Below are 25,802 nucleotides of genomic sequence, written 5' to 3' on the forward strand. Positions count from 1 at the left end.
CCACTGTTGTGGGACGTATCACTGATGGGGATGAGTCAGAGTACAGAAGAGAGATCGAGCAACTGTCCATATGGTGCCAGCGCAATAACCTGGCCCTCAACACCAGCAAAACCAAGGAACTGATTGTGGACTTTGGAAGGAGTAGGAGGGGGACCCACAGCCCCATTTATATCAACGGGTCGATGGTTGAAAGGGTCAAGAACTTCAAATTCCTGGGCGTGCACATATCTGAAGATCTTTCCTGGTCCGAGAACACTAACGCAATTATCAAAAAAGCTCATCAGCGCCTCTACTACCTGAGAAGATTACGGAGAGTCGGTTTGTCAAGGAAGACTCTCTCTAACTTCTACAGGTGCACAGTAGAGAGCATGCTGACCGGTTGCATCGTGGCTTGGTTCGGCAATTTGAGCGCCCTGGAGAGGAAAAGACTACAAAAAGTAGTAAACACTGCCCAGTCCATCATCGGCTCTGACCTTCCTTCCATCGAGGGGATTTATCGCAGTCGCTGCCTCAAAAAGGCTGGCAGTATCATCAAAGACCCACACCATCCTGGCCACACACTCATCTCCCTGCTACCTTCAGGTAGAAGGGACAGGAGCCTGAAGACTGCAACAACCAGGTTCAGGAATAGCTACTTCCCCACAGCCATCAGGCTATTAAACCTGGCTCGGACAAAACTCTGATTATTAATAACCACTTTCTGCTATTTGCACTTTATCAGTTTATTTATTCATGTGTGTATATATTTATATCATGGTATATGGACACATTTATCTGTTTTGTAGTAAATGCCTACTATTTTTCTGTGTGCTTAAGCAAAGCAAGAATTTCATTGTCCTATACAGGGACACATGACAATAAACCGCACTATGACCGGCTATGCAGTCATGAGTATAGAGTGAGTACAGCAGGGGGCTGAGCACGCAGCCTTGAGGTGCTCCCGTGCTGATTGTTATCGAGTCTGACACATTTCCACCAATACGAACAGATTGTGGTCTGTGGATGAGGAAGTCGAGGATCCAATTGCAGAGGGATGCGCAGAGATCCAGTTCTGCGAGTTTGGTAATCAGCTTGGAGGGGATGATAGTATTAAATGCCGAGCTGTAATCAATGAATAACAGTCTGACATATGAGTTTCTGTTGTCCAAGTGGTCCAGAGTGGAGTGGAGGGCCAGCGAGATCGCATCCACCGTTGATCTGTTGTGGCGGTAAGCAAACTGCAGTAGGTCCAGGTTTTTGTCGAGGTAGGAGTTGATTTTCGCCATGATCAACCTCTCGAAGCACTTCATCACCACAGGCGTTAGTGCCACAGGTCGGTAGTCATTGAGGCACGTCACCTTACTCTTGGGCACTGGAATAATTGATGCAGGTGGGAACCTCAGACCTCAGTAGTGACAGGTTGAAAATGTCCGTAAAAACTCCAGCCAGTTGCTCTGCACAGTTGGTCTGCACATCCTATATAACCATATAACCACATAACAATTACAGCACGGAAACAGGCCATCTCGGCCCTACAAGTCCGCGCCGAACAATTTTTTTCCCTTAGTCCCACCTGCCTGCACTCATACCATAACCCTCCATTCCCTTCTCATCCATATGCCTATCCAATTTATTCTTAAATGATACCAACGAACCTGCCGCCACCACTTCCACTGGAAGCTCATTCCACACCGCTACCACTCTCTGAGTAAAGAAGTTCCCCCTCATGTTACCCCTAAACTTCTGTCCCTTAATTCTGAAGTCATGTCCTCTTGTTTGAATCTTCCCTATTCTCAAAGGGAAAAGCTTGATCACATCAACTCTGTCTATCCCTCTCATCATTTTAAAGACCTCTATCAAGTCCCCCCTTAACCTTCTGCGCTCCAGAGAATAAAGACCTAACTTATTCAACCTATCTCTGTAACTTAGTTGTTGAAACCCAGGCAACATTCTAGTAAATCTCCTCTGTACTCTCTATTTTGTTGACATCCTTCCTATAATTGGGCGACCGAAATTGTACACCATACTCCAGATTTGGTCTCACCAATGCCTTGTACAATTTTAACATTACATCCCAGCTTCTATACTCAATGCTCTGATTTATAAAGGCTAGCATACCAAAAGCTTTCTTTACCACCCTATCTATATGAGATTCCACCTTCAAGGAACTATGCACGGTTATTCCCAGATCCCTCTGTTCAACTGTATTCTTCAATTCCCTACCATTTATCATGTATGTCCTATTTTGATTTGTCCTGCCAAGGTGTAACACCTCGCATTTATCAGCATTAAACTCCATCTGCCATCTTTCAGCCCATTTTTCCAAATGGCCTAAATCACTCTGTAGACTTTGGAAATCCTCTTCATTATCCACAACACCCCCTATCTTGGTATCATCTGCATACTTACTAATCCAATTTACCACCCCTTATCCAGATCATTGATGTACATGACAAACAACAAAGGACCCAACACAGATCCCTGAGGCACCCCACTAGTTACCTGCCTCCAACCCGACAAACAGCCATCCACCATTACCCTCTGGCTTCTCCCATTCAGCCACTGCTGAATCCATCTTGCTATTCCTGCATTTATACCCAACAGTTTAACCTTCTTAACCAACCTTCCATGAGGAACCTTGTCAAAGGCCTTACTAAAGTCCATATAGACAACATCCACTGCTTTACCCTCGTCAATTTCCCTAGTAACCTCTTCAAAAAATTCAAGAAGATTAGTCAAACATGACCTTCCAGGCACAAATCCATGTTGACTGTTCCTAATCAGACCCTGTTTATCCAGATGCTTATATATATTATCTCTAAGTATCTTTTCCATTAATTTGCCCACCACTGAAGTCAAACTAACAGGTCTATAATTGCTAGGTTTACTCTTAGAACCCTTTTTAAACAATGGAACAACATGCGCAATTCAACATCCTGTATGAATAACATCCTGACACATGGTCATGGTGATCCAGACTTATTTGTTGTGCAAAGGAGATGACATCAACGGTAGACCTATCTTTCCTGTACACAAATTGTAAGGGGGTCTAGACTGTCCAGAAAACTACTGCAGATGTGGGGCATTATCCGTCTTTCAAAGCAACTTATTATGGTTGATATTAGAACAATTGGGCAGAAGTCATTGGGACCGGTCACTTTACTATTGTTGATGACTGGAATGATGGAGGTTCCTTGAAGCAGATGGGGACAGTACTGCGTTAAAGTGAGAGGTTGAAGATGTTAGCGAATACTGTAGGCAGTTGATTCGTACATGATATTGGAATGTTGGATGATCTTGGGGAAAAACATTTTGCAAACATAGTTCCAGTTTGTGTTAAGCTACGCTGCAGTGACCACAGAGTGCAGTGTCTGGAATGTAGCAAAACAATAAATTGCCAGAAGAAACTGGGCCGGTCAAACAGCAGACTTGTTTACATACCAGGGATCGTCGACTTTTCTGGTTGATTCTCTGCAAAGTTTCAGAGTGGAATGGACTTTGGTGAGCAAGAACAACAGTACAGCTTTATATTTTAGAAATCAATAAATGACATTGCTTTCTGTTCAGAGAGCCAATCGAAGCCGAAAGAGAAATGGAAGGGCAACCCAGACCTATGGATGGCACGTCCTGTGCATTGTGCGAACTCCAGGAATTTCCTGTATCCTTCAGAGTTCCACCAAGAAGTCCTGTTGGGTGGAGGTCTTTGAGCTCCAGATTTTGTAATTGAACAACAGCCAATTCGGGTGCTGCCAGGCAGGCGCATGGTACGCTACATCATGGAGCTGATATCAAACCGCAGGATTGCGCTTAAGACCAGTGATGGACAGCAGAGTAGTCTACGTAGACTGAAGAATGGCGTCCCACAGGGATCCGTCTTGGCTCTGCTGATTTTCAACGTGTACATCCATGACCTCCCAGAGACCATCGCTGGAAAATATGGGTATGCTGATGACCTAGCCATCCTGATGAGACACAAAGAGTGGGAGACAATCAAAAGCTCCTAGAGTCAAAACATGGGGACTTTGGCAGTATACCTACGACAGTGGCGTCCAAAGCTGAGCGAAGGCAAAACAGTGTCAACAGCATTTCATCTAAACAACAAGGAAGATAAGCAAGAGCTAGCTGCCTTCATTAACAATAGGCGCTTGGACTTCCAATAAACGCACGTGTGTGTGTGTGCGTGCATGCGCGCGCACGGCCGCTTTGAAATTGTGTCCCCTCCATGTTTTGACAGTGATTTCCGTGCCTGGCTACATCTCTTCACCAGATAAAAGCTGTCCAGGTTCTGACCTCCCCAGAGGAGCATGGGTGAAGCTCAACAGACTTGTTTCAATGCCAGCATGTGGAGATGGGGGCTCCGCCAGAGCCCAGCCTGTGAATGCGGAGCAGAACAACAGACAGCCAACCATCTCTGAGTGCCCGCTCTACCATCCACCAAATGGAGCTCAGGGCCTGGCAGACATTGACGCGGAGACAACAACCTGGCTGCTCAACAGCCGGCTTGAGATCTAAATATTCCTTTGGTTTATTTATGTTTCATTTGCAAGAAGACGAAGAGCCACCACAATCCAACTGCAAGACTGTTTTTGGATTGTGGGTTTCAGGAAGTAGTCACCTCCAGCTCAAAGGATGTGTGGTTAGAGAGAGACTAGTGACAGCTAGATCCGCAAAAGAGAGCAGGTAGGGATGTAAGGAGTTCCCACCAGGCCTCTTGCTCTGGAATGTTTGGGAGCTGGCAACGACTCGTGGAGGAATGAGAATATTTGTTCCAACCCTTTCTACCCACTGTCCTACCACTGAAACTCCATCTGCTCACTGTCCTACCACCATGATTCTACCTGCCAACCCTCACCTGGCCTTTTATCCCAGGAGATCTGTGGACGGCACAGTTTATACATTTTCCCAGTGACCACGTGGGTTTTCCCCGGGTGCTTTGGTTTCCTCCCACATTCCAAAGACGTGCAGGTTTGTAGGTTAATTGACTTCTGTAAATTGTACCTACTGTGTGGGATAGAACTAGTGTACAGGTGATCGCTGGATTCAGTGGGCTGATGAGTCTGTTTCCATGCTTTATCTCTAAAGTAAAACTAAACTAAGATGGTGCCAATGGTAAAGGGTCTTACAGAGACATAAGAAGAAGATGATAAGTGGTGAAGATGGAGTAAATATAGAAAACCGCACCCAAGAGGGAAGGCGATCAGATAAGAATGTGGGAAAAAAGTGATGTCCCACGCAGAAGCTTGTTGGATTTCGAGATACAGCGCGGAAATAGGCCCTTTGGCCAACCGTTTCCGCACTGACCAGGGATCTCCGTACACTAGCACTAATCTACTCAATAGGGACAATTTACAAGTTTTACCAAAGCCAATTAACCTACAAACCTCTACGTTTTGGGAATGTGGGAGGAAACTGGAGCACCCGGGGAAACCAACACGGTCACAGGGAGAACGTACAAACTCAGTACAGACAGCACCCGCAGTCTGGATTGAACCCAGATCACTGGCACTGTTAGGCAGCAATTCTACTGCTGCACCACTGTGCCGCCCCTCCTTAGCAGTCTCTCATCGTCTAAGATTGAAACCCTAATAATGAGCCATTGTTGCAGGCAGAGAAAGGGACAAAATGGAAGGAGCAGAAAGAGATGAGGAAACATTCACCTAAGTTGCACCCTAGCACCGAGTTTGCGTCAGCAGTACTGTGCCCGAAGCAGTCTGTGCGAGCAGGAAAACCAGACAAAGCTGGAAATGAGAAGCGGGTTGATCTTCCCTCAGCAACATCGCCAGCTTCACCATAGGGGAATTGAGGGAGACCAGTGCCAGTACCTGAGCCAGGAATCAGTCCAACAGTTTGTGAAAGGTATGGGCATGCAGGCACAAGGTCATTGACTGTGGCAATGTGACTTTGAACTCCAATGCTGCAAACCATGGATGTGAAAATCGCATCAATTAGTGCGTGCACTGTGGAAAGCACTGCAGAGCACATTGCCACCTTGGAATACCTGGTCAAGGTCAAGAGAGGCATAATGTTTCTGCAAGACTGTGGCCTAATTCAGCTCCACAGCTATCAGAAGTGGTAGTGATGCTGATCCCATGGATTGTCAATCTGCTTAAGGGACGATTGCCACACTTGTTGGCAGGAGGTGCTGCAACACAGAAGCAACTTCATTGATCATTGAAGTCAAAAGAGGGGGTTAGTGGGTGTCACACAGACTCAGAGTGCCATATAGCAAGGAAACAACTCATCCATGCCCACCAGGAAGCACTATCTCAGCCAGTTCCATTTTATCTACATTTGGCACAGATCCCTCTGAACCATTTCTATCCACGTACCTGTCCAGGTGTGTTTTAAATGCTGTTTTAGTACCTCCTCCAACTACCTCATCTGACTTATTCCGGAAACCCCATACCCTTTAAGTGAAAATGTTATCTCTCAGGTTCCTATTAAATCTTTCCCTTCTCACCTGAAACCTATGTCCTCTGGTTCTTGATTCCCCTACCCTGGGAAAAAGACTACGCATTCATCCTATCAAATCCCTTTCTGATTTTATACACCTCTATAAGATCACCTGCGCTCCAAGGAACAATCTCTGAGCCCACCCAACCTCTTCGTATAGCTCCCTGATAAAATATGTCATCCTCATGATTCATTGCAATGCCTTTACCACTTCATGTATCTAACTTCATGTAAGTGACCATCACTTAAACCACCATAACATTTGATTCCTCCTCTAATCAACGATCTATCATTTCTGTTCTGTTCATTAAGATTCAATACCCTATGTTGGTTACTACTCACAATTAAGTAAACATGCTAATTGTTGAGGCATCTGAGATATCTAACTTTCAATTCACACATAGCTATTTCATCATTTTTCACGGAGTACGGTTTATGATTGTTCTCTCCTCTAAAGGTAAGAAAAGATTTTAAAGGATGACAATAAATGATAAGGTAAATGCGTAAATGACAACGCATTAAATTCAGTCTACCAAGCGCCTTGACCCACTATAGTTCGCTTACCGCCACAACGGGTCCACAGACGATGCCATCGCCCTAGTCCTACACTCATCCCTGGAGAAGAGAGCCATCTACTTCAGACTCCTATTTATCGACTACACCTCTGCCCTCAACACCATTATACCATCCAAGCTTATTATCAAACTCTCGGGATATTCAATTTTCCTTTCTTTCTCTCCCTCCCCGATTTGCTCTTTTGCCTTTTGATCTTTTACACCCTTCTGCTTACACATTTCTTCTTATACCAAGGTGCTTCGGTTTAGCTAAGTTAGAGGACCAACAGATTTAGGAACCCTTGTTAACATTACGGTTTGTCATGTCTGAATCTGAATGATTTATTCTAGTTATTGTTCATGTGAGGCATTGGGGGCAACCAGAATCTTGTTTTTCAATAATCAGCCAAGAACACCAAAAACCGTAACAATTTCTACAGCAAACTGTTGAACCCTCCTTTGTGTAAAATTATAGCGTTTGTGAAATGTTTTAAAAGCTGATTCTTTTTTTTCTGCTTCAGCGGATGTACGATCTTTGTTCTTGCCCGGAAGTTGCGAAGAAAAGATCACACACCTTGGCAAGTCTCTCAAGAACTTTACACGTCTCAAAATACTTGATCTATCGCGTAATTCTTTGATTTCATTGGAGGTGAGTCTTTATTTGTCAATGTAAATCTAAATCATGAAGCAGAATGAAATTGTGTTTTGTCTTTAAAAACTAAAACTTAGTGAAAACGGTATGGCAACCATAGAAATATAGAAAAATAGGTGCAGAAGTAGGCCATTCAGCCCTTCGAGGCGCACTGCCATTCAATATGATCATGGCTGATCATCTAAAATCAGTACCACGTTCCTGCTTTTACCCCATATCCCTTGATTCCTTTAGCCCTAAGAGCTATATCTAACTCTCTCTTGGAATTGGCCTCCACTGCCTTCTGTGGCAGAGAATTCCACAGCTTCACAACTCTCTGGGTGAAAAAGTTTTTCCCCATCTCAATCCTAAATCTAAGTCCTTATTCTTAACCTGGCTCTGGGTTCCGCCAACATTTCTCCTGCCTCTAGCCTGTCCAATCCTTTTAGAATTTTATATGTTTCAAAAAATCCCCTCTCGTCCTTCTAAATTCCAGTGAATACAAGCCCAGTCAACCCATTCTTTCATCATATGTCAGTCCCGCCATCCCAGGATTTAACCTGGTGGGCCTACATTGTACTTCCTCAATAGCAATAATGTCCTTCCTCAAATTAGGAGACCAAAATAGCACACAATACTCCAGGTGCGGTCTCACCAGGACCCTGTACAACTGCATTAGGAGGACCTCCTTGCTCCTAAACTCAAATCCTCCCGCAATGAAGGCCAACATGCCATTAGCTATCTTCACTGTCTGCTGTACCTGCATGCTTACTTTAAGTGACTGACAAATACACCCAGGTTTTGTTGCATCTCCCCTTTTCCTAATCTGACACCATTCAGATAATAATCTGCCTTCCTGTTCTTGCTCAATGATAGAATCCAGCATATTTCCTACGACTGATGTTAAGTTAACTGGTGTGTGGCTCCTTTGTTTTTGTCTCCCTCCATTCTTAAATAGAGGGGTTACAATGTCTACCATTCAATCTGTGGGATCTATTCTGCAATCTATGGAATTTTGGAAGCTGCGTTTCAATACAAATGTAATCCTAAGCACTAAATTGATGAGCGGATGGAGAAAGCAATTGTAATGGGTGGTTAAAAATAAAACCTGCGACAAATAAGACACACGCAGACGAGTGAACCCAGGCTCAGTTGATTAATCTCCTCTTAAGACTTATTGGCAGTTTATCTCCAGCTGAACTGAGATAAATTAGATTGACCACAAATGACCTTAGCTGCATTGGACAGTGCAATCTTCTTGCCTACTGGTCAGAAAGATTTCAATTTAATTGGCACTTCAAATATGTTAACATAACATTTACAATTACTGTCAATCTTGTTGACAAGTACATCAGAATATTGAGGCTTCTACATAATGGCATGTCAGTCACAGTGCTCAGCAACTGCGGCTCTGAGTCCGAGCCCTTCACTGTGGAAACGGGGGTCAAACAGGGATGCATCATCGCACCCACCCTGTTTGTCATCTTCATTGCTGCCATACTTCACTCCATTGATGAAGAGCTGCCACAAGGGATCCCAATCCTCTACAGAACTGACGGTGAGCTCTTCAAACTTAATAGGCCAAGAGCAAAGTCAGTAACACTGCCATCATGGAGCTTCAGTACAGCATACTCTGCAGAAGACTTCCAGGGCATGCTGAATGCCTTTGCCAAGGCATACAGAGCCATGGGCCTAGCCTTAAATATCAAGAAGACCCAGGTCCTACATCAGCCTCCACCCAACCAGCCCACTATAAAAGTGCACGACAGCCCAGCCCAGCCCACTATAAAAGTGGACACACCACTCTTGAAAACGTTGACCACTTCCCCCTACCTTGGCAACATTCTTTCCTCAAAAGCTGACATTGACTCCGAGGTACAACCATCGCCTGAGTTGTGCCAGCAGAGCCTACGCCAGACTCAGGAAAAGAGCCTTTGAAGATCGAGACCTAAAGGCCCAAACAAAACAGAGCCATTGTCCTCTCCATCCTGTTGTATGGAGCCGAGTCATGGACCACCTACAGCAGGCACCTGCGAGCCCTGGAACAATACCATCAAAGATCCTTACGAAAGATTCTGAGGATCAGCTGGGAGAACAAACGTACCAACATCAGAGTTTTGGAGGAAGCCAACATGACCAGCATCACCACCACAATAATGCAGCAGCAACTTCGATGGACTGGCCATGTCATCCGCATGTCCAACACGTCTCCCTAAACAAATCCTGTACTCTCAATTGAAGGAAGGTTGGCGAGCCCCCGGCGGGCCAAAGAAACGCTTCGAGGACAACATCAAGAACAGTCTGAAGAAATTCCACATCACATCGAGCAACTGGGAGCACATTGTACTGGACAGGCGGAATAACAAGGAGGAAATCCATGCAGGAAGGAGCTGCACTACCTGAAATGGAACTACGCCGTGTCGCAGAGACAAAGTGACAGCACCATAAGGAGAGAGAGAGAGAGAGAGAAGGGGGCTCAACGACTACCAACCACCGCCAGTCTCCACTGCCCACGTTGCACCATGGTGTGTGGATTGTAGACCCACAAGTAGACGACTCTATGGAGAGGACAGTCATACTTGTTTCGAGCGACTGCCGATGATGATGATGATGACTGTCAATCAAAATATAATTATAATAAACAATGCACGATTAGTGATCCCGTTGTTCAGATTAATTCAAAGCCCTATCTACTTACTCGTGAATGTAAAATATTCCATTACATTTTTCAAAGATAAATGGGAACATTTTCACTGGTATTCTGGCTAATATTTAGCCTAAATTGCTCTTTTTAAAACAAATATAATTAGCACAATGTTATCTGTAAATTGGTCACCACATTTCTTGTACTGCAACATTTGAAAAGTAGACTCTAAGATGGCTTAAGCCAATTTATGCATACATGCAGATATTTCTTTTCAATGGTGCATATGTTAAAAGCAGTTTCATAGACTAATTGCATGCAAATTATCAATGAATCTACTTTCTGCCTTTTGTCAGAGAAATTAAAAAAAATTCTTATCCACTTGAGCAACTAACATTGTGAATTTGCCGAATTACTCTTCATTGTGCAAATGTGTTATCATTTGTTAATTTTTACAAATGAGTAGCTTAGTTAACTACATACCCCGTTAGTAAAAATGACCTTGAGCAAGGAACATTTTGATTATCAGAGAATGGATTTGAAGTAAGGTGTGTTTCTGCAGGCAACAGTGGCTTTTAGGCTTCCTTTGCAAATGACATCATTCATGTCAGAGCCTCTGCAGCAAATTCTACCAGGTAGTTTGATTGAGGAAGGCATCAGAACAAAGTTTACTTTCTCTCATATATCACGACACACATTAATCAACAAGGGCTGTTGTTTTTTGTCGCTGTTTCTGAGGCCATTAAATAACGAGGCATATTGTCTGAGGCAAAATCGTGAGAGGAATAGATCAAGTAAATGCACAAAGTCTCTTGCCCTGAATAGGGGAATCAAGAACCATAGGACATAGGTTTAAGGTGAAGAGGGAAAGATTTAATAAGAACCTGAGGGGTAACTTTTTTACACAAAGGTGGTGGGTTTATGAAACGAGCTGCCGGAGGAGATAGTTGAGGCAGGTACTATCGCAACTTTTAAGAAACATTTCAACAGGTACATGGATAGACACAAAATGCTGGAGTAACTCAGCAGGACCGAGGAGACACGTGTGAGGCCCTCATCTATGACGGAAGAGTGGAACCTCCGTTCCCTAAAGAATGAGGACATCTCAGATCTCCTGGTATGAAACGCCTCATCTTGGTTACAGATGTGGCGTAGGCAGAGGAATTGGGAGTAATGGAGGAAGCAGGGTGGGAAGAAGTGATGTCAAGATAGTTGTGGGAGTCAGTAGGTTTATTAACTCTGTCCAGGAGCCCTGACAGTCCTTTCAGGTGAGGCAGAGGTTCACTTGCACCTCCTCCAACCTCATCTACTGTATCCGTTGTTCAAGATGTGGACTCTTATACATCGGTGAGACCAAACGCAGACTGGGCGATCGTTTTGCTGAACACCTTCGCTCAGTCCGCCTGGACCCACCTGATCTCCCGGTTGCTAAACACTTCAATTCCCCTTCCCATTCCCACATTGACCTTTGTGTCCTAGTGTCAGAGTGAGGCTAAAAGCAAATTGGAGGAACAGCATCTCATATTTTGCTTGGGGAACTTATACTCCAGGGGTATGACTAATGATTTCTCTAACTTCAAGTAACCACTGCATTCCCTCCCTCTCCATCCCTCCCCCATCCAAGTCTTTCTTTCTCACGTAGGTAAAGATAACAATGACCTGTTTCCTTTACCATTGTTACTAGTCTGCATATCTTTCATTCATTTGTTCTATATCGCTCTATATCATCGTCTATATCTTTCCTTCCCCTTTCCCGTGACTTTCAGTCTGAAGAAGGATCTCGACCCGAAACATCACCCATTCCTTCCCTCCAAAGATGCTGCCCGTCTCGCTGAGTTACTCCAGCATTTTGTGTCTTTCTTTGGATTAAACCAACATCTGCAGTTCCTTCCTACGTATCCGGTACATGAATAGGATAGGTTTAGAGGGATATAAGTCAAACACAGGCAGGTGGGACTAGTGTAGATGGGACATGTTGGTCGGTGTGGGAAAGTTGGGCCGATGGGTCGGTTTCCTTTCACACTGCTGTGCTGACTGTAATCAGCCAACTCAGCATAAACCGGTGATTAAAATCTGAAATCTTTCTGATCCGTAAAGGACATTTATTCACCAAGTCATAAGGGTAGCCCTTATTGAACTTTCAGTGCCTGATTGGTAATGTATAGTTTTGTTTGGATCTTAAGTTATGTTAAGAATATTATTGGCCTCTCTATTTGAGTAAAATCTGCAGTACAAGGTTAATTAAAGATGGAATGTTATATTACTGTGCAAGAAAAAATAATTTGTTCTCTATTACTCTTAAATGTGATTTATTCAGGGTGAGATAGGTACAGTGAGCTAATTTTGGAAATGTTATTACAATGCTGAAACTTCTTGCATAATTCCTAAGCTTGCATAACATAAAAGCAGGATTACAGTTTACTTGACACCCCACCCTATTTAAGAATAGATTCCACTATTTATTTGCTTGATTACCGATGATCCAGGAAATGGTGTAGGGTTTTGAGAAACTGTAACAATCGCATACCAGGAAAAAGTTTGGAGACAACTTCGATGATGATGCAAATGAATGAAAGGATGAGATATACCATCATGTTGATGGAAGCTAAAATATTTAATCTTCAATTTGATCACTTGTCCGTCATGTCCACTATTAGTGGTCATGCCTTCAGCTAGTTTAGCTCTAATCTCTGGACTTTGTTCCCCAAATCTCAGCCCCTCTGCTTCTCCCCTTTAAAATATACCTCTTCTTGTCCCAATGTCTCTTCAAGACTCAGTATCAAATTTTGGTTGAAATATCTTGGACGTTTTACTGCTTTATGGGTGTTATAAATAATAGATATATTTATGTAAATGCAATTTATATAAATATAAAAAATGGAACACAATGTTCATCCACTAGCTCACTAATATGGAGAGAATTTTGCTGGAAGAATCTACCTCGCTTTTTTATAACACCCAAAATAAAAAGCAGACAACTTGCTGAACCAACAACACTCTTGGAGGTTGTGTGGGGATACGGAGGCAGATGACTCACATATTTTCTGGAACTGTGTAAAGATAAGGCCATACTGGGAAAATGTTAATGCAGTTGTAAAAAATATCTTCGGTTATAAAATCCCAAATACCTGCCATGTGATGTATCTGGGGCACATTAAAGATATTGTAAAAATAGAAGATACATATTTGATTTAAGTTTTGCTAGCAGCAAGTAAGAAGGCCATTACCAGGCAGTGGCTTAATGAAAAACATCCAAAACAGGATCAGTGGTTAGAAATTGTGCGAGACATCTTTAATATGGAGAAATTGACATATTCCTTGAGAGTCAAGGAGAATTCATATGAAAAGATCTGGGGAAAATGGACCGTTTATTTGAGCCATGACACCAATTAGATAAACGGCGAGCTAGATATGGGAAGATTGTGTTATATAGAACTAGATGGTATGTTTGTATGAATATTGAACTATCTCCAGATAACTAATCAATGTAATGTTTTTTCTTTTTTAATTTGGTAAGTGAACCACACGGTCTTATTTATTTATTTATTTATTTACTTCTTTTTTTCCCCCCTACTTATTTTTTTTATTTTGATTGCTGTTTTTCTTATTTTATTTTATTTATGGTGATGGTGTTGCACTGTTTTGTATATATCTCTGAAAAATCAATAAAAATTTAAGTGAAAAAAAATAAATAAATGCAAGAGCAAATCCAAGTTGTTCTTTTCCAGGGAAAGGTAGATGTCAGACACATCGCTGGATTGTAAAATCAATGCTGGTTTGTTAAGTCTGCAATAGCAGAATTGGTTGTTTTTAGCTGGGTCAGAACAAGTGAATTATAATATCACAGAATGGTTCTTCCGCGAGAGGCTGTACTGTCTGTTAGAGCAACTAATTATATCCTTAGACCCACTCCCTGTCCCACACCCTTCTCTGCCGCCTTCCACTTTTCTCATCATCACACAATTGAACTTGCTCCAAAACATCTGCAGGCAATGCTCTTCAGATTCCAATCACACAATATCTAAAAAATATCATGCCTTTTTGTTTGAAACCGAGAACATGGAACAGTAGAAACATCAAAACATGTCCACAATGTCCATGTCAAAGATGATGCCAAATAAGACTAATTTCCACTGCATGCTATTGCCCCATATCCCTCCATTCCTTACATATCCATGTACTTATCTGAAAACCTTTTAGAAACAGAAAAATAGGTGCTGGAGTAGGCCATTCTGCCCTTTGAGCCAGCACCACCATTCAGTATGATCATTCCTGATCAGTACCACATTCCTGCTTTTTCCCCATATTCCTTGATTCCTTTAGCCCCAAGAGCTAAATTTAATTCCCTACTGAAAACATTCAGTGAATTGGCCTCCACTGTCTTCTGTGGCAGAGAATTCCACAGATTCACAACTCTTTGGATGAAAAAGATTTTCCTCACCTCAGTCCTAAATGGCCTACCCCTTATTCTTAAACTGTGACCCCTGGTTCTGGACTCCCCCAACATCGGGAACATTTTTCCTGCATCTCGCCTGTCCAGTCCCTGAAGAATTTCTACAAGATCCCTCTCATCCTTCTAAATTTTTATCTGATGGGATAAATTGTAGACTTGATTTTTTAAATCTCAAAAATTTGTAACATTGCTAGTCCATTTCCCTCCAAATCGTTACTAGCTATCAACCTGTCCAAATGTCTCTTAAATGTTATTTTAGTACCCCCTCAACTATCTCTGGCATCTCCTTCCATATACCCACTACTCTCTGTGTGAAAACGTTGTCTATTAAATCTTTCTCCTCTCAACTTAATTGTTGAATCTCTTCCTTTCTGCATTTACTCTATATATTCCCCTAATGATATTATGCATCTCTCTAAGATCATGATAGAGTAGCTGCCTTGGAGCACTAGAGTCCCAGGTTAGATCTTGACTACGGGCGCTGTCTATACACAGTTTGTACATTCTCAATGTGACCGTGTGGGTTTTCTAAGGGTGCTCCGGTTTCCACACACATTCCAAATGAATGAATGCTATCTGTTTTAACTTTGATGACAAACATTTTATTAACACCTTATCAAAGGCAATCTGTAAATCCATGTACACTGCTGACTAAATTGATTAGTCTAACATCGGTAGTGGGGAAACTGCTAGAGTCAGTTATTAAAGATGGGATAGCAGCACATTTGGAAAGTGGTGAAATCATTGGACAAAGTCAGCATGGATTTATGAAAGGTAAATCATGTCTGACGAATCTTATAGAATTTTTCGAGGAGGTAACTAGTAGAGTGGATAAGGGAGAACCAGTGGATGTTATATCTGGACTTTCAGAAGGCTTTCGACAAGGTCCCACATAAGAGATTAGTATACAAACTTAAAGCACACGGTATTGGGGGTTCAGTATTGATGTGGATAGAGAACTGGCTGGCAGACAGGAAGCAAAGAGTAGGAGTAAACGGGTCCTTTTCACAATGGCAGGCAGTGACTAGTGGGGTACCACAAGGCTCAGTGCTGGGACCCCAGCTATTTACAATTTACTATCTATATTAATGATTTGGACGAGAGAATTGAATGCAACATCTCCAAGTTTGCAGATGACACGAAGCTGGGGAGCAGTGTTAGCTGTGAGGAGGATGCTAGGAGGCTGCAAGATGACTTGGATAGGCTGGGTGAGTGGGAAAATGCATGGCTGATGCAGTATAATGTGGATAAATGTGAGGTTATCCACTTTGGTGGCAAAAACAGGAAAGTAGACTATTACCTGAATGGTGGCCGACTAGGAAAAGGGGAGATGCAACGAGACATGGGTGTCATGGTACACCAGTCATTGAAAGTAGGCATGCAGGTGCAGCAGGCAGTGAAGAAAGCGAATGGTATGTTAGCATTCATAGCAAAAGGATTTGAGTATAGGAGCAGGGAGGTTCTACTGCAGTTGTACAGCGTCTTGGTGAGACCACACCTGGAGTATTGCGTACAGTTTTGGTCTCCTAATCTGAGGAAGGACATTCTTGCCATAGAGGGAGTACAGAGAAGGTTCACCAGACTGATTCCTGGGATGTCAGGACTTTCATATGAAGAAAGACTGGATAGACTCGGCTTGTACTCGCTAGAATTTAGAAGATTGAGGGGGGATCTTATAGAAACTTACAAAATTCTTAAGGGGTTGGACAGGCTAGATGCAGGAAGATTGTTCCCGATGTTGGGGAAGTCCAGAACAAGGGGTCACAGTTTAAGGATAAAGGGGAAATCCTTTAGGACTGAGATCAGAAAAAACATTTTTTACACAGAGAGTGGTGAATCTGTGGAATTTTCTGCCACAGAATGTAGTTAAGGCCAGTTCATTGGCTATATTTAAGAGGGAGTTATATGTGGCCCTTGTGGCTAAAGGGATCAGGGGGTATGGAGAGAAAGCAGGTACAGAATACTGAGTTGGATGATCAGCCATGATCATATTGAATGGCGGTGCAGACTCGATGGGCCGAGTGGCCTACTTCTGCACCTATTTTCTATGTTTATGTTTCTGAGAAGTTGTTCTTCAGTATGGGCATCTGGGCATCTGAGCTTTGAAGCTCTGGTACCCTCTCCAAGAAGGTAGAAAAGCAAAAAGGGAGTGGCCACTATGAAGGACGTCTCAGGATACTTTGAGCTTTCCTGATGCAATGTACTAAGAAAATGGAAGACTGGATGGAAGAAAATTACAGCCTGTGATGAATTCCTTCTGTCTCCTCACTGTGTTTCCTTATTTAAATCCATCAATGGAACTCTTTATTTCTTTCTTCCTCATGCTTGCTCACTCCCTTGTTAAAGGCAAAAGAAAAACAGAAATTGACGGAAATAAACAGCAGGTTAGGTCACATCAGTGGGAAGAGGCAATAGTCATTGTTTTAGGTCAGTCGCTTTGTCAGAAGGATCCTGTAATTGATTAGTGTATTCACCTCAACCACTCCCAGCCGTATTGAGTTGCATTTTCCCACCACTCCTCAGATAAAAATGTATGGATGGAAATAAACATTGCTGTATCCAATTTATCAAAACTTTTTTTTCGTTTTAATATCCTCTATCGTGTACTTTCTCAGCCTTTTTTCCAGGAAAAAGGAACCCAGGCTTTTCATCCATTACTGAATATTCAGATACCTTACATTTCTGTTATCATCCTTGTAAATTGTCACTGCATTCTTTGGTTCAGTTTAGTTTATAGTCACATGCACAGAGGTACATTCGTTCTATTACCTTTTCATTATCTGTCGATGGAGATTTGCTGGTATGGTTGAATCAAATCTTTTATTTCTACCCCTCTATGAGGAAAAAAAACATGCTTCGTTATTTATTTTAATGGCCTTGCTGACCTGTGACGCAACTTTTAGTGAATAGTGTATTTATATTCCAAGATCCTTTGTTCCTCTGCCCCACCTAGACTTGCACTTTTCAGTAATACATAATCTCCCTAATCTTCCAATAAAAATGTACTACAGGTACCTTACATTTATCTATATTGGATCTCTTTTGCCAATTGTTTGCCCATTCAACTATAAACTTCTGAAACTAGATCCATATCACCGCCACAATGTTCCAGTGAAGAAAATACATCAGCGTGTTTACTTTTTTCCGTGACTGAAAACCTTCTGATGGGATGTATCTGAGCTTGGCATAGCAGCTGCTCTCCTCTCGACCTCTTGAAGCTGCGGAGAATGGTGAACACAGCCTAGTTCATCATAGTATCGTTACTTTCTTTCTTAAGTGGCTTTTTCACGGGGCGACTTGACGCAAGAGTGAACCAGAGTTTAACATCGTGGGAACCTCGTGCGATAACAGTACGGCATTCGTGGACCACCGTGGACCACCGTGGCGCTAACGGCAGGTAATCGTGTAACTTGGTCACTCGGGAGAAAATTCAAGAAAGTTTGAATTTCTCCAAGAGTGACTTGTACACTTGTGGTTGAGCATTGCAACATTGTATGAACAAGTGGCCAGTGCGATATCCGTAATAACTCTTGCGGGTACCGTGGGAACTCCTGCGAACGGTGAGTAACTGAGCAGTTTGATTGTCAGTGCTTGTTTTACCTCATTGTTAAATAAATATATTTTTTACTATCAGATTGATGTCTGCAATTCTTCATTAACACATCACTACAAGATGAATGTTTCTAATGTTATAATCCCTCTCATGCTGAAACACAAAATAGTTGAAGGGAGGTGAAATAATCACATTTTCATTCTTTTTCATTTTTGAGTGTTCAGGTACCTCACTTGCTGAGCTATTTTACTCCAGCAGTTTGTGTCTCTTTTTGTCTAAAGCAGTTTCTAAGACTGTAGGAACTCCGCGGGCCAGGCAGCATCTACGGAGGGAAATGGACAGGCGACCCTTTCTTCAGGCTGCCTTATCTCTCTCCCCCCCCACCCCCACCCCCACCCCCTCCCCCCTACTCCCACCCACACACACAAATGCTGGAGAAACTCAGCGGGTGCAGCAGCATCTATGGAACGAAGGAAATAGGCAACGTTGCCTACTTCCTTCGCTCCATAGATGCTGCTGCACCCGCTGAGTTTCTCCAGCATTATTGTGTACCTTCGATTTTCCAGCATCTGCAGTTCCTTCTTAAACACAAATGCACCGAGTTCCTCCAGCATTTCGTGTTTTGCTCAGTATTCCAGCATCCGCTGTCTCCCGCGTCTCCAATTAAACAAAACTACTGTCAAAAGGGTGAAGAATAGGGGCAGAGATAGATACATTCCTGATTAGTGCGGCTGTCAGCAGGTTATGGGGAGAAGGCAAGAGAATGTGGTTGAGAGGGAGAGATAGATCAGCCGCGATTGAATGGCGGAGTGGACTTAATGGACCGAATGGCCTAATTTTGCTCCTATAACTAACAAAGATAGTAATTGTTAGGGAAATGTAGTTATTAAAGACGAGGGGGAGCAGAAATGGGCAGTCTGGGATGGCTCGCGAGATACTTGCATAGAGGCACAAAAGTTAAAGAAAGGGCAGATAAACAGAGAGGGGGGGGGGGACTTCCCTCAGTGCCCATCTGTTACCATTAATTGGACAGTTCGGTCTGTGAAACGCAACACGCCAACCCCGACATCCAGCCCGGTGGTCAGTCCTTTGAAGATAGACACCAGTTGCTTGGAGCAACTCAGCCAGACAGGCAGCAACTCTGGAGAGAAGGAACTGGTGGCGTTTCGGGTCGAGAGCCTTCTTCAGACTGAGGTCAATCCCCTGCATGGATAACAGGAGTCCCAGCCAACACGACAATCGCCCGCTGCACAGTCTCGGAGCTTCCACTGCGAAAACGGTGCCTACATTTGAGCACTTATGTAACTGAACCATCCTAACACCAACCACAGAGCATTCCTGAACTACTACCTACCTCATTCGAGACCCTCGGACTATCTTAGATCGTATACTCACTGGCGTTATCGAGTTACAGTGTGGAAACCGGCTCTTCGGCTCAACTTGCCCATACCGGCCAAAATGTCCCATCGAAACAAGTCCCATCTGCCTGCGTCTGGTCCATATCCCTTCCAACCTGTCTTATCCATGTACCTGTCTAAATGTTTCTTAAATGTATGGATGGACCCAGCCTCAACTACCTCCTCTGGCAGCTTGTTCCATACACCCACCACCCTTTGTGCGAAAATGTTACCCCTCACTCAGATTCCTATTAGATCTTCCCCCCTCACCTTGAACCTATGCCCTCTGGTCCTCGAATCCCCTCTGTGGGCAAAGGACATATATTACCCTGGACTCTGTCTATTCCCCTGCCTGTTCGTCTCATGGTTTTGTACACCTCTCAGCCTCTGTCCCCAGTGTGGAGTTAAGGGCTTGTTTATGGACGCCCTGGGCTGAGAACTCTGGAGGATGGGTTTTAGACTTTATCGGGAATCGAGATAGACCCCGTAATGCAGGAGCAAAGAATCGCAGACGCTAATCTGCATTGGAAAGACACAATATGCGGGAGTAACTCAGCGCTGAAGAAGAGTCCCGACCCGAAACATCATCTATCCATGTTGTCTAGCGATGCTGGCTGACCCGCTGAGTTGCTCCAGCGCTTTGTGTCTTTCCACTAGACCTGTAATAAGTCTCGGCTGGGTGTTTACTGGGATCTCTGGTGTTTAATAGACGTCCTGATGTTGTGTTTGATCGGGTTTACTACTGACAGTATTTAATCAGATCCATATTAAATCATTTCCCCTTCACCTTAAACCTATGTAATCTGGTCCTCGATTCGCCTACTCTGGGCAAGAGACTGTGCATCTACCCGATCGATTCCTCGCATGATTTTAAACATTATCTTGCACACAGCGTTGTTCCCTTCACCATGTATACACCATTTATGGCTCGATTGTTACTATTTATTGTCTGTCTACTGACTGGTTAAACGTTTGAAAGTTTCACCTCTCAGTAGATAATAAAATAAGACAACCATCACGGTCAATGTGAGACAAAGTCTTTATTCCTATTTGACAAAATAAAAAGACGACTTCTTGCACATATTGATAGAAGGTGCATCACACCAAACAACATTTGTCTAAAAAAAACAGATTATTCTTCAGCTCATTAAAGAGCTCGGGTGAAATTCTGACAAAGTTTGTGAATGCACTTTTATCCTCTTCGCACAGCACATTAAGCAGCTGATCATATTGTCCAAATTGAGGTCTCCGTTGAAAGATGGGCTTCACCCAGTGAGACTTCCTCTTAATTCTCTTTTTAATTAATCTCACCCTTCTGCCTTCACACAAGCGTTCTCGATGCACATAGTGGGCTGCTGCATACAGCGCGTCAATGAAAATAACCACCATCCTGTACTCAAAAATACTTAGTATAGGCATGTCTCCAAATGAGCCAATTCAACCAAGGGAGGAATATAGTGTGTGAAAAAAACCAATATAGTGTGTGAAAACAAAGTAACATCATTTGTGCCACGTGATTAACAACACTACAGTTCACGATGTTCATTCAAGATTAACGGGAAAGCTCGGGAGACGGACAAGTCACTCGCACAAATAACAGAAATGCCGAGTACCGTGGGAACTCTTTATCTACCCCCCGTTATATCGTGCGAAACTCGTGCTGGACCACGACCACTTCACACTGGTGACATCTTGCGTCAACTCGCCCCGTGAAAAAGCCCCATGACAGCCAATCTGCACAGTGCATTGAATTACTAAATCTGGAATTATCATCAAGGCTGCCTGCCAATCTGGCCTTCCCCTTTTCTCTCTTTTGCCTTCTGGGAGAAAATATAGCTATAAAGCCTGAATGTCAGGACTTCAAATCTGTTTATTGTCATGTTTACCAAGTCGTAATGGAATTCCTTGTTCGCATAAAGCTCATCAAATAAACGGTATACATACAGTAATGATAAATAGAACAATAAGGATAACTAATGCAAAACAGCAAATATGGTGCAAAGATTGTAGTGCAATCTGAAGTAGTGCAAAAATATTAAAGTGCAATAATGGAAAAATGTAATGAGGTAGACTAAAGAGCAAGAGTACAAAGCAGTACTTCTGAAGGGAGTGTGAAAAAGGTAATCGGTGCAGGCAGTGGGGAACAGGGTTTGCGGTGAGCCACTGGTTGAAATGTGCGAGTAGTAGATGCATGGAACCAGTAAGGAGAGGGAGATAGAAAGGGGACATAAATGAGAGGACCAGAGGTGGATAGAAGGAGAGTGGAAGGCTGGGGGAGCACAGGAATTTACCGTCACCTGAAAATTCAATGTTCAGTGTTTTGTGTCTCTGCCTTAATTGCCCTCTCAAGGAGTGTATTCTAAATTCTAACCATTCTCTGGATGAAAAATAGATCTCCTTGTGTGCCATGTAAATCTCGTACTCCATTTCTTAAACATATAGCCTCTATATACATGTACTGTGTGGAAACGTTGCTATTCTCTACCCCATCTCAGTTTTCATAATTTTATTCATCTCAATCACGTCCTTCCCTAGCCTTCTCCATTCAATGGAACATAATCCCAACTGATCCAGTCTCATCCTATAACTGAAATACTCCCTATGGCAGCACCCTGATGAATTTTCTTTGCATGTTTTCATAGAGTCATAGAGTGATACGGTGTGGAAACAGGCCCTTTGGCCCGACTTGCCCACACCGGCCAACATGTCCCAGCTACACTAGTCCCACCTGCCTGCGCTTGGTCCATATCCCTGCAAAACCTGTCCTATACATGTACCTGTCCAACTGTTTCTTAAATGATGGGATAGTCCCAGCCTTAACTTCCTCCTCTGGCAGCTTGTTCCATACACCCACCACCCTTTGTGTGAACAAGTTACCCCTCGGATTCCTGTTAAATCTTTTACTCTTCACCTTGAACCTTTGTCCTCTGGTCCTCGATTCCCCTACTCTGGGCAGAGACTCTGTGCATCTACCCGATATATTCCTCTCATGATTTTGTCCACCTCTATAAGATCACCTCTCATCCTCCTGCGCTCCATGGAATAGAGACTCAGCCTATTCAACCTCTCCCTATAGCTCCCTAGCAACATCCTCATAATTCTTTTCTGAACCCTTTCAAGCTTGACAATATCTTTCCTATAACATGGTGCCCAGAACTGAACACAATGTAGTCTCATCAATAGTCTATGTGTAGATGCAATCATTTAGATATGCGCAATTTTTATTGGATATATTAAACCATCTATCGTTTAATATATAATTAGGACTAAAAAATGGTTCTGTGCAGTTGGGGGATGAAGTTTACATGGAACACCACAAAGTGATAATCTCTGCATCATTACTTGTGCCACGAGCAAATTGGTGTAGGGTTAACAGGATCATGTGATAAATGCACAAGTCAAAGATTGCTGTAGGAGAAGTAGATTTCTATTCATGGGGCACTGGCATCAGTTCTGGGAAAAAGAAATGGAACAAATTCTAATGGGGAACAGATGGCAGAACAGTTAAATAATTACTTTATAGTACTTTACTAGACTAAGTGGGACCCGTTGGGTCCCCGACACATGGAAGGCCTGGTCCCCCAACACAACCCGTTCCCCAACGCAATATTCCACCACTCACCCGTTCCCCCATGCAACCCCTTTCCCCCAACCCCTTTCCACCACTCAGCCATAGCCCCCAACTCTGCAGGCACGGCTCATTTCCCCTAATCCCCCAGCACTCCCTCCCCCTCCTCTTCATCCTCCCTCTTCTTTCCACTCCCCTCCCCCAATCCCTCCCTCACCTCTCCTTTCCCCTACCCTCAGTCACTCCCTCCCTCCCTCCACAACTCCTCTCCCCTCCCTACACCCTCCTATCCCTCTATCCCCCCCACTCCGCACCTCCCCTATCCCTCCTCACCTCCCCCACTGCCCTCCTCTCCCTCCATTCCCCCTCCTCCCCCACTCTCTCTCCTCACCTCCCCCACTTCCCCCCTCTCCATCCCTACACCCTCCTCTACCTCAATCCCAACCCCACTCTCCCTCCTCACCTCCCCAGGATCTCGAGGGTGCTGCTCCTTTCCCTCCTTGCATGTCCCTCCCTCACCTGTCCCTCCCTCTCCTTCCCCCTACCCCCAGTCACTCCCTCCCTCCCTCCATAACTCCTCTCCCCTCCCTACCCCCTCCTATCCATCTATCCCCCCCACTTCCCCCGCTCCTCACCTCCCCTCCCCTATCCCCCCCCACCTCCCCAGGTTTTCCCCACTCCCTACCTCCCTCCCCATCTCTCCCTCTATTCCCCCACTCTCCTCACCTCCACCCTTTCCCTCCCTACCCCTTCCTCTCCATCAACCCCCCACTCTCCCTCCTCACCTCCCCCGGATCTCAAAGTTGCCGCTCCGTTCCCTCCTTGCGTGCCGAAGCTGCGGGGCTGTGGGTCACGACAGTTGTGGCCGTGGGGAAGCTGGAGAGGCCAGGCCACGGGGAAGCCGGATAGGCCGGGCCACGGGGAATCAGGGAGGCCGGGCCGCGGCGGCTGGGGCTGTCCCCTCCGGCCGCTTCCGGCCAACTTGTTGTGGCCGTGCAACACCGGGCGAGGCGGGCGCCGCCGGTCAAGGACAGTGGACGCAGCCAATCAGTGCGGCCGTGTCCTCTGCCCCATCGACGCCCCTTCCTGAGTAACAGGTGAGGAGACCAATTTGCTTGGCGGCAACTGACAGCAATCTGCACATGCGCGTTTTTTATGTTATTTAAACCTTAATATGTTTTACCATATACCATCGATCGGAACGTACCTTGTTGCACTCGCAACACAGGAGAATGGTGAGTTAGCTGGCGAAAAATTGTAGCGCTAACGCGTACTGTTTTTGCGCAAATAGATAAACCCCGCAAACCGGAAGAGCACAAGATCAGAGTTTTAGGTATGTTTCGATAGATAGATTGTTCATAGAATGGGACAACTTACTTCCCAGAAATGACAAAGAATCAAGAGACTAATTAAAAGGAGTTCTATTAGTAAAGCAAAATGCTACAAGTAATTAATATGATTGAAAGCAGATAGTCTGCCTTCGTGTGTGCTAAAAGAGATGGCAGTAGAAATATTAGATGAATTGGATGTCATACTCCAACTTTCCAGAAACTCTGGGGTGGGAAATGTAACTTGCCTAAAATGTAAAATGGAGGGAGAGAGAGAACTGTTAACTACAAACTGGTTAACTTAACACCAGCAATATAGTCAACTGTAAAGGATGGGATAGGGCACTTATGAAATATAGAGCACTTGGGAAATATTAACAGGGACTAGACGGTTATATGGAAAAGAAAAGTGTTTGACAATCCTGCAGGAGTGTTTTGAGGAGCTCGCTGGTGGAATTGATGGGAAGAACCAGTAGATGTGGCTGATTTGAATTTTCTGAAGGCCTTTGATAAGAATCCTTCCACGTAAGAAGTTAGTGTGAAATATTGAGGCACTTGGGTATTGGAGTAATCTGCTGATTTGAATTGAAAATTAGTTGATAATCAGGAAAGTAAGAAAGGAGTAAGGTGTTTTTTGGGGTTGGAGGCAGAGATTAATGCTTCAGGTACAGTATTAGTGCTTGGATACCCAGCCATTCCCAAAATAGGTGTGTGTGTGTCAATGATTTGGATAAAGCTTTAGAGTGTAATATTTGTTAGCTTGCTCATGACAAATCTGTGTGGGCGTGAGAATTGTGAGGAGGATGCAAGGTAACAAACAAATTGAGTTTCTGCCAGAGGCAGTGTGAACACATTTGAAGTTATCCCAGTGAAGCAAAAAGGCAGAATAGCATTCAGAGTCATACAGCGTGGAAACAGGCACATCGGTCCAACTTACCTACCCTGAACAACACTAGCCCCACCTACCCTGTGATTTGCCCATATCTCTCTAAACCTGTCCTATCCATGTACCTGTCTAAATGTTTCTTAAATGTTGCGATAGTACGTCCTTCAATGCCGCCGCCTGGCAGTTTGTTCCATATACCCACCATCCTTTGTGTAAAACAAAATGTACCCATCAAGTTCCTATTAAATCTTTTCCCCACCTCACCTTAATCCTATGTCCTTTGGTTCTCAATTTCCCTACTCTGAGCAAGAGACTTTGTGCATCTCCCTGATCTATTCCTCTCATGATTTCATACA

At 43.9% G+C, this 25,802-nt stretch overlaps 1 protein-coding gene across 5 annotated transcripts in view; it reads left to right on the top strand.

Annotated features, from left to right (window-relative positions):
* cep72 (centrosomal protein 72) overlaps positions 1 to 25,802 on the top strand; it is a 167,564-nt gene that overhangs the window by 12,228 nt on the left and 129,534 nt on the right. For all 5 annotated transcript variants that reach the window (XM_033016561.1, XM_033016542.1, XM_033016555.1 and 2 more), the window contains exon 2: positions 7,508 to 7,635. In XM_033016561.1, the coding sequence (XP_032872452.1) occupies positions 7,508 to 7,635 (128 nt within the window). The remainder of the gene's footprint in view (positions 1 to 7,507; positions 7,636 to 25,802) is intronic.

This window comes from Amblyraja radiata, chromosome 2, assembly GCF_010909765.2.
Source record: "Amblyraja radiata isolate CabotCenter1 chromosome 2, sAmbRad1.1.pri, whole genome shotgun sequence".
NCBI lineage: Eukaryota > Metazoa > Chordata > Chondrichthyes > Rajiformes > Rajidae > Amblyraja > Amblyraja radiata.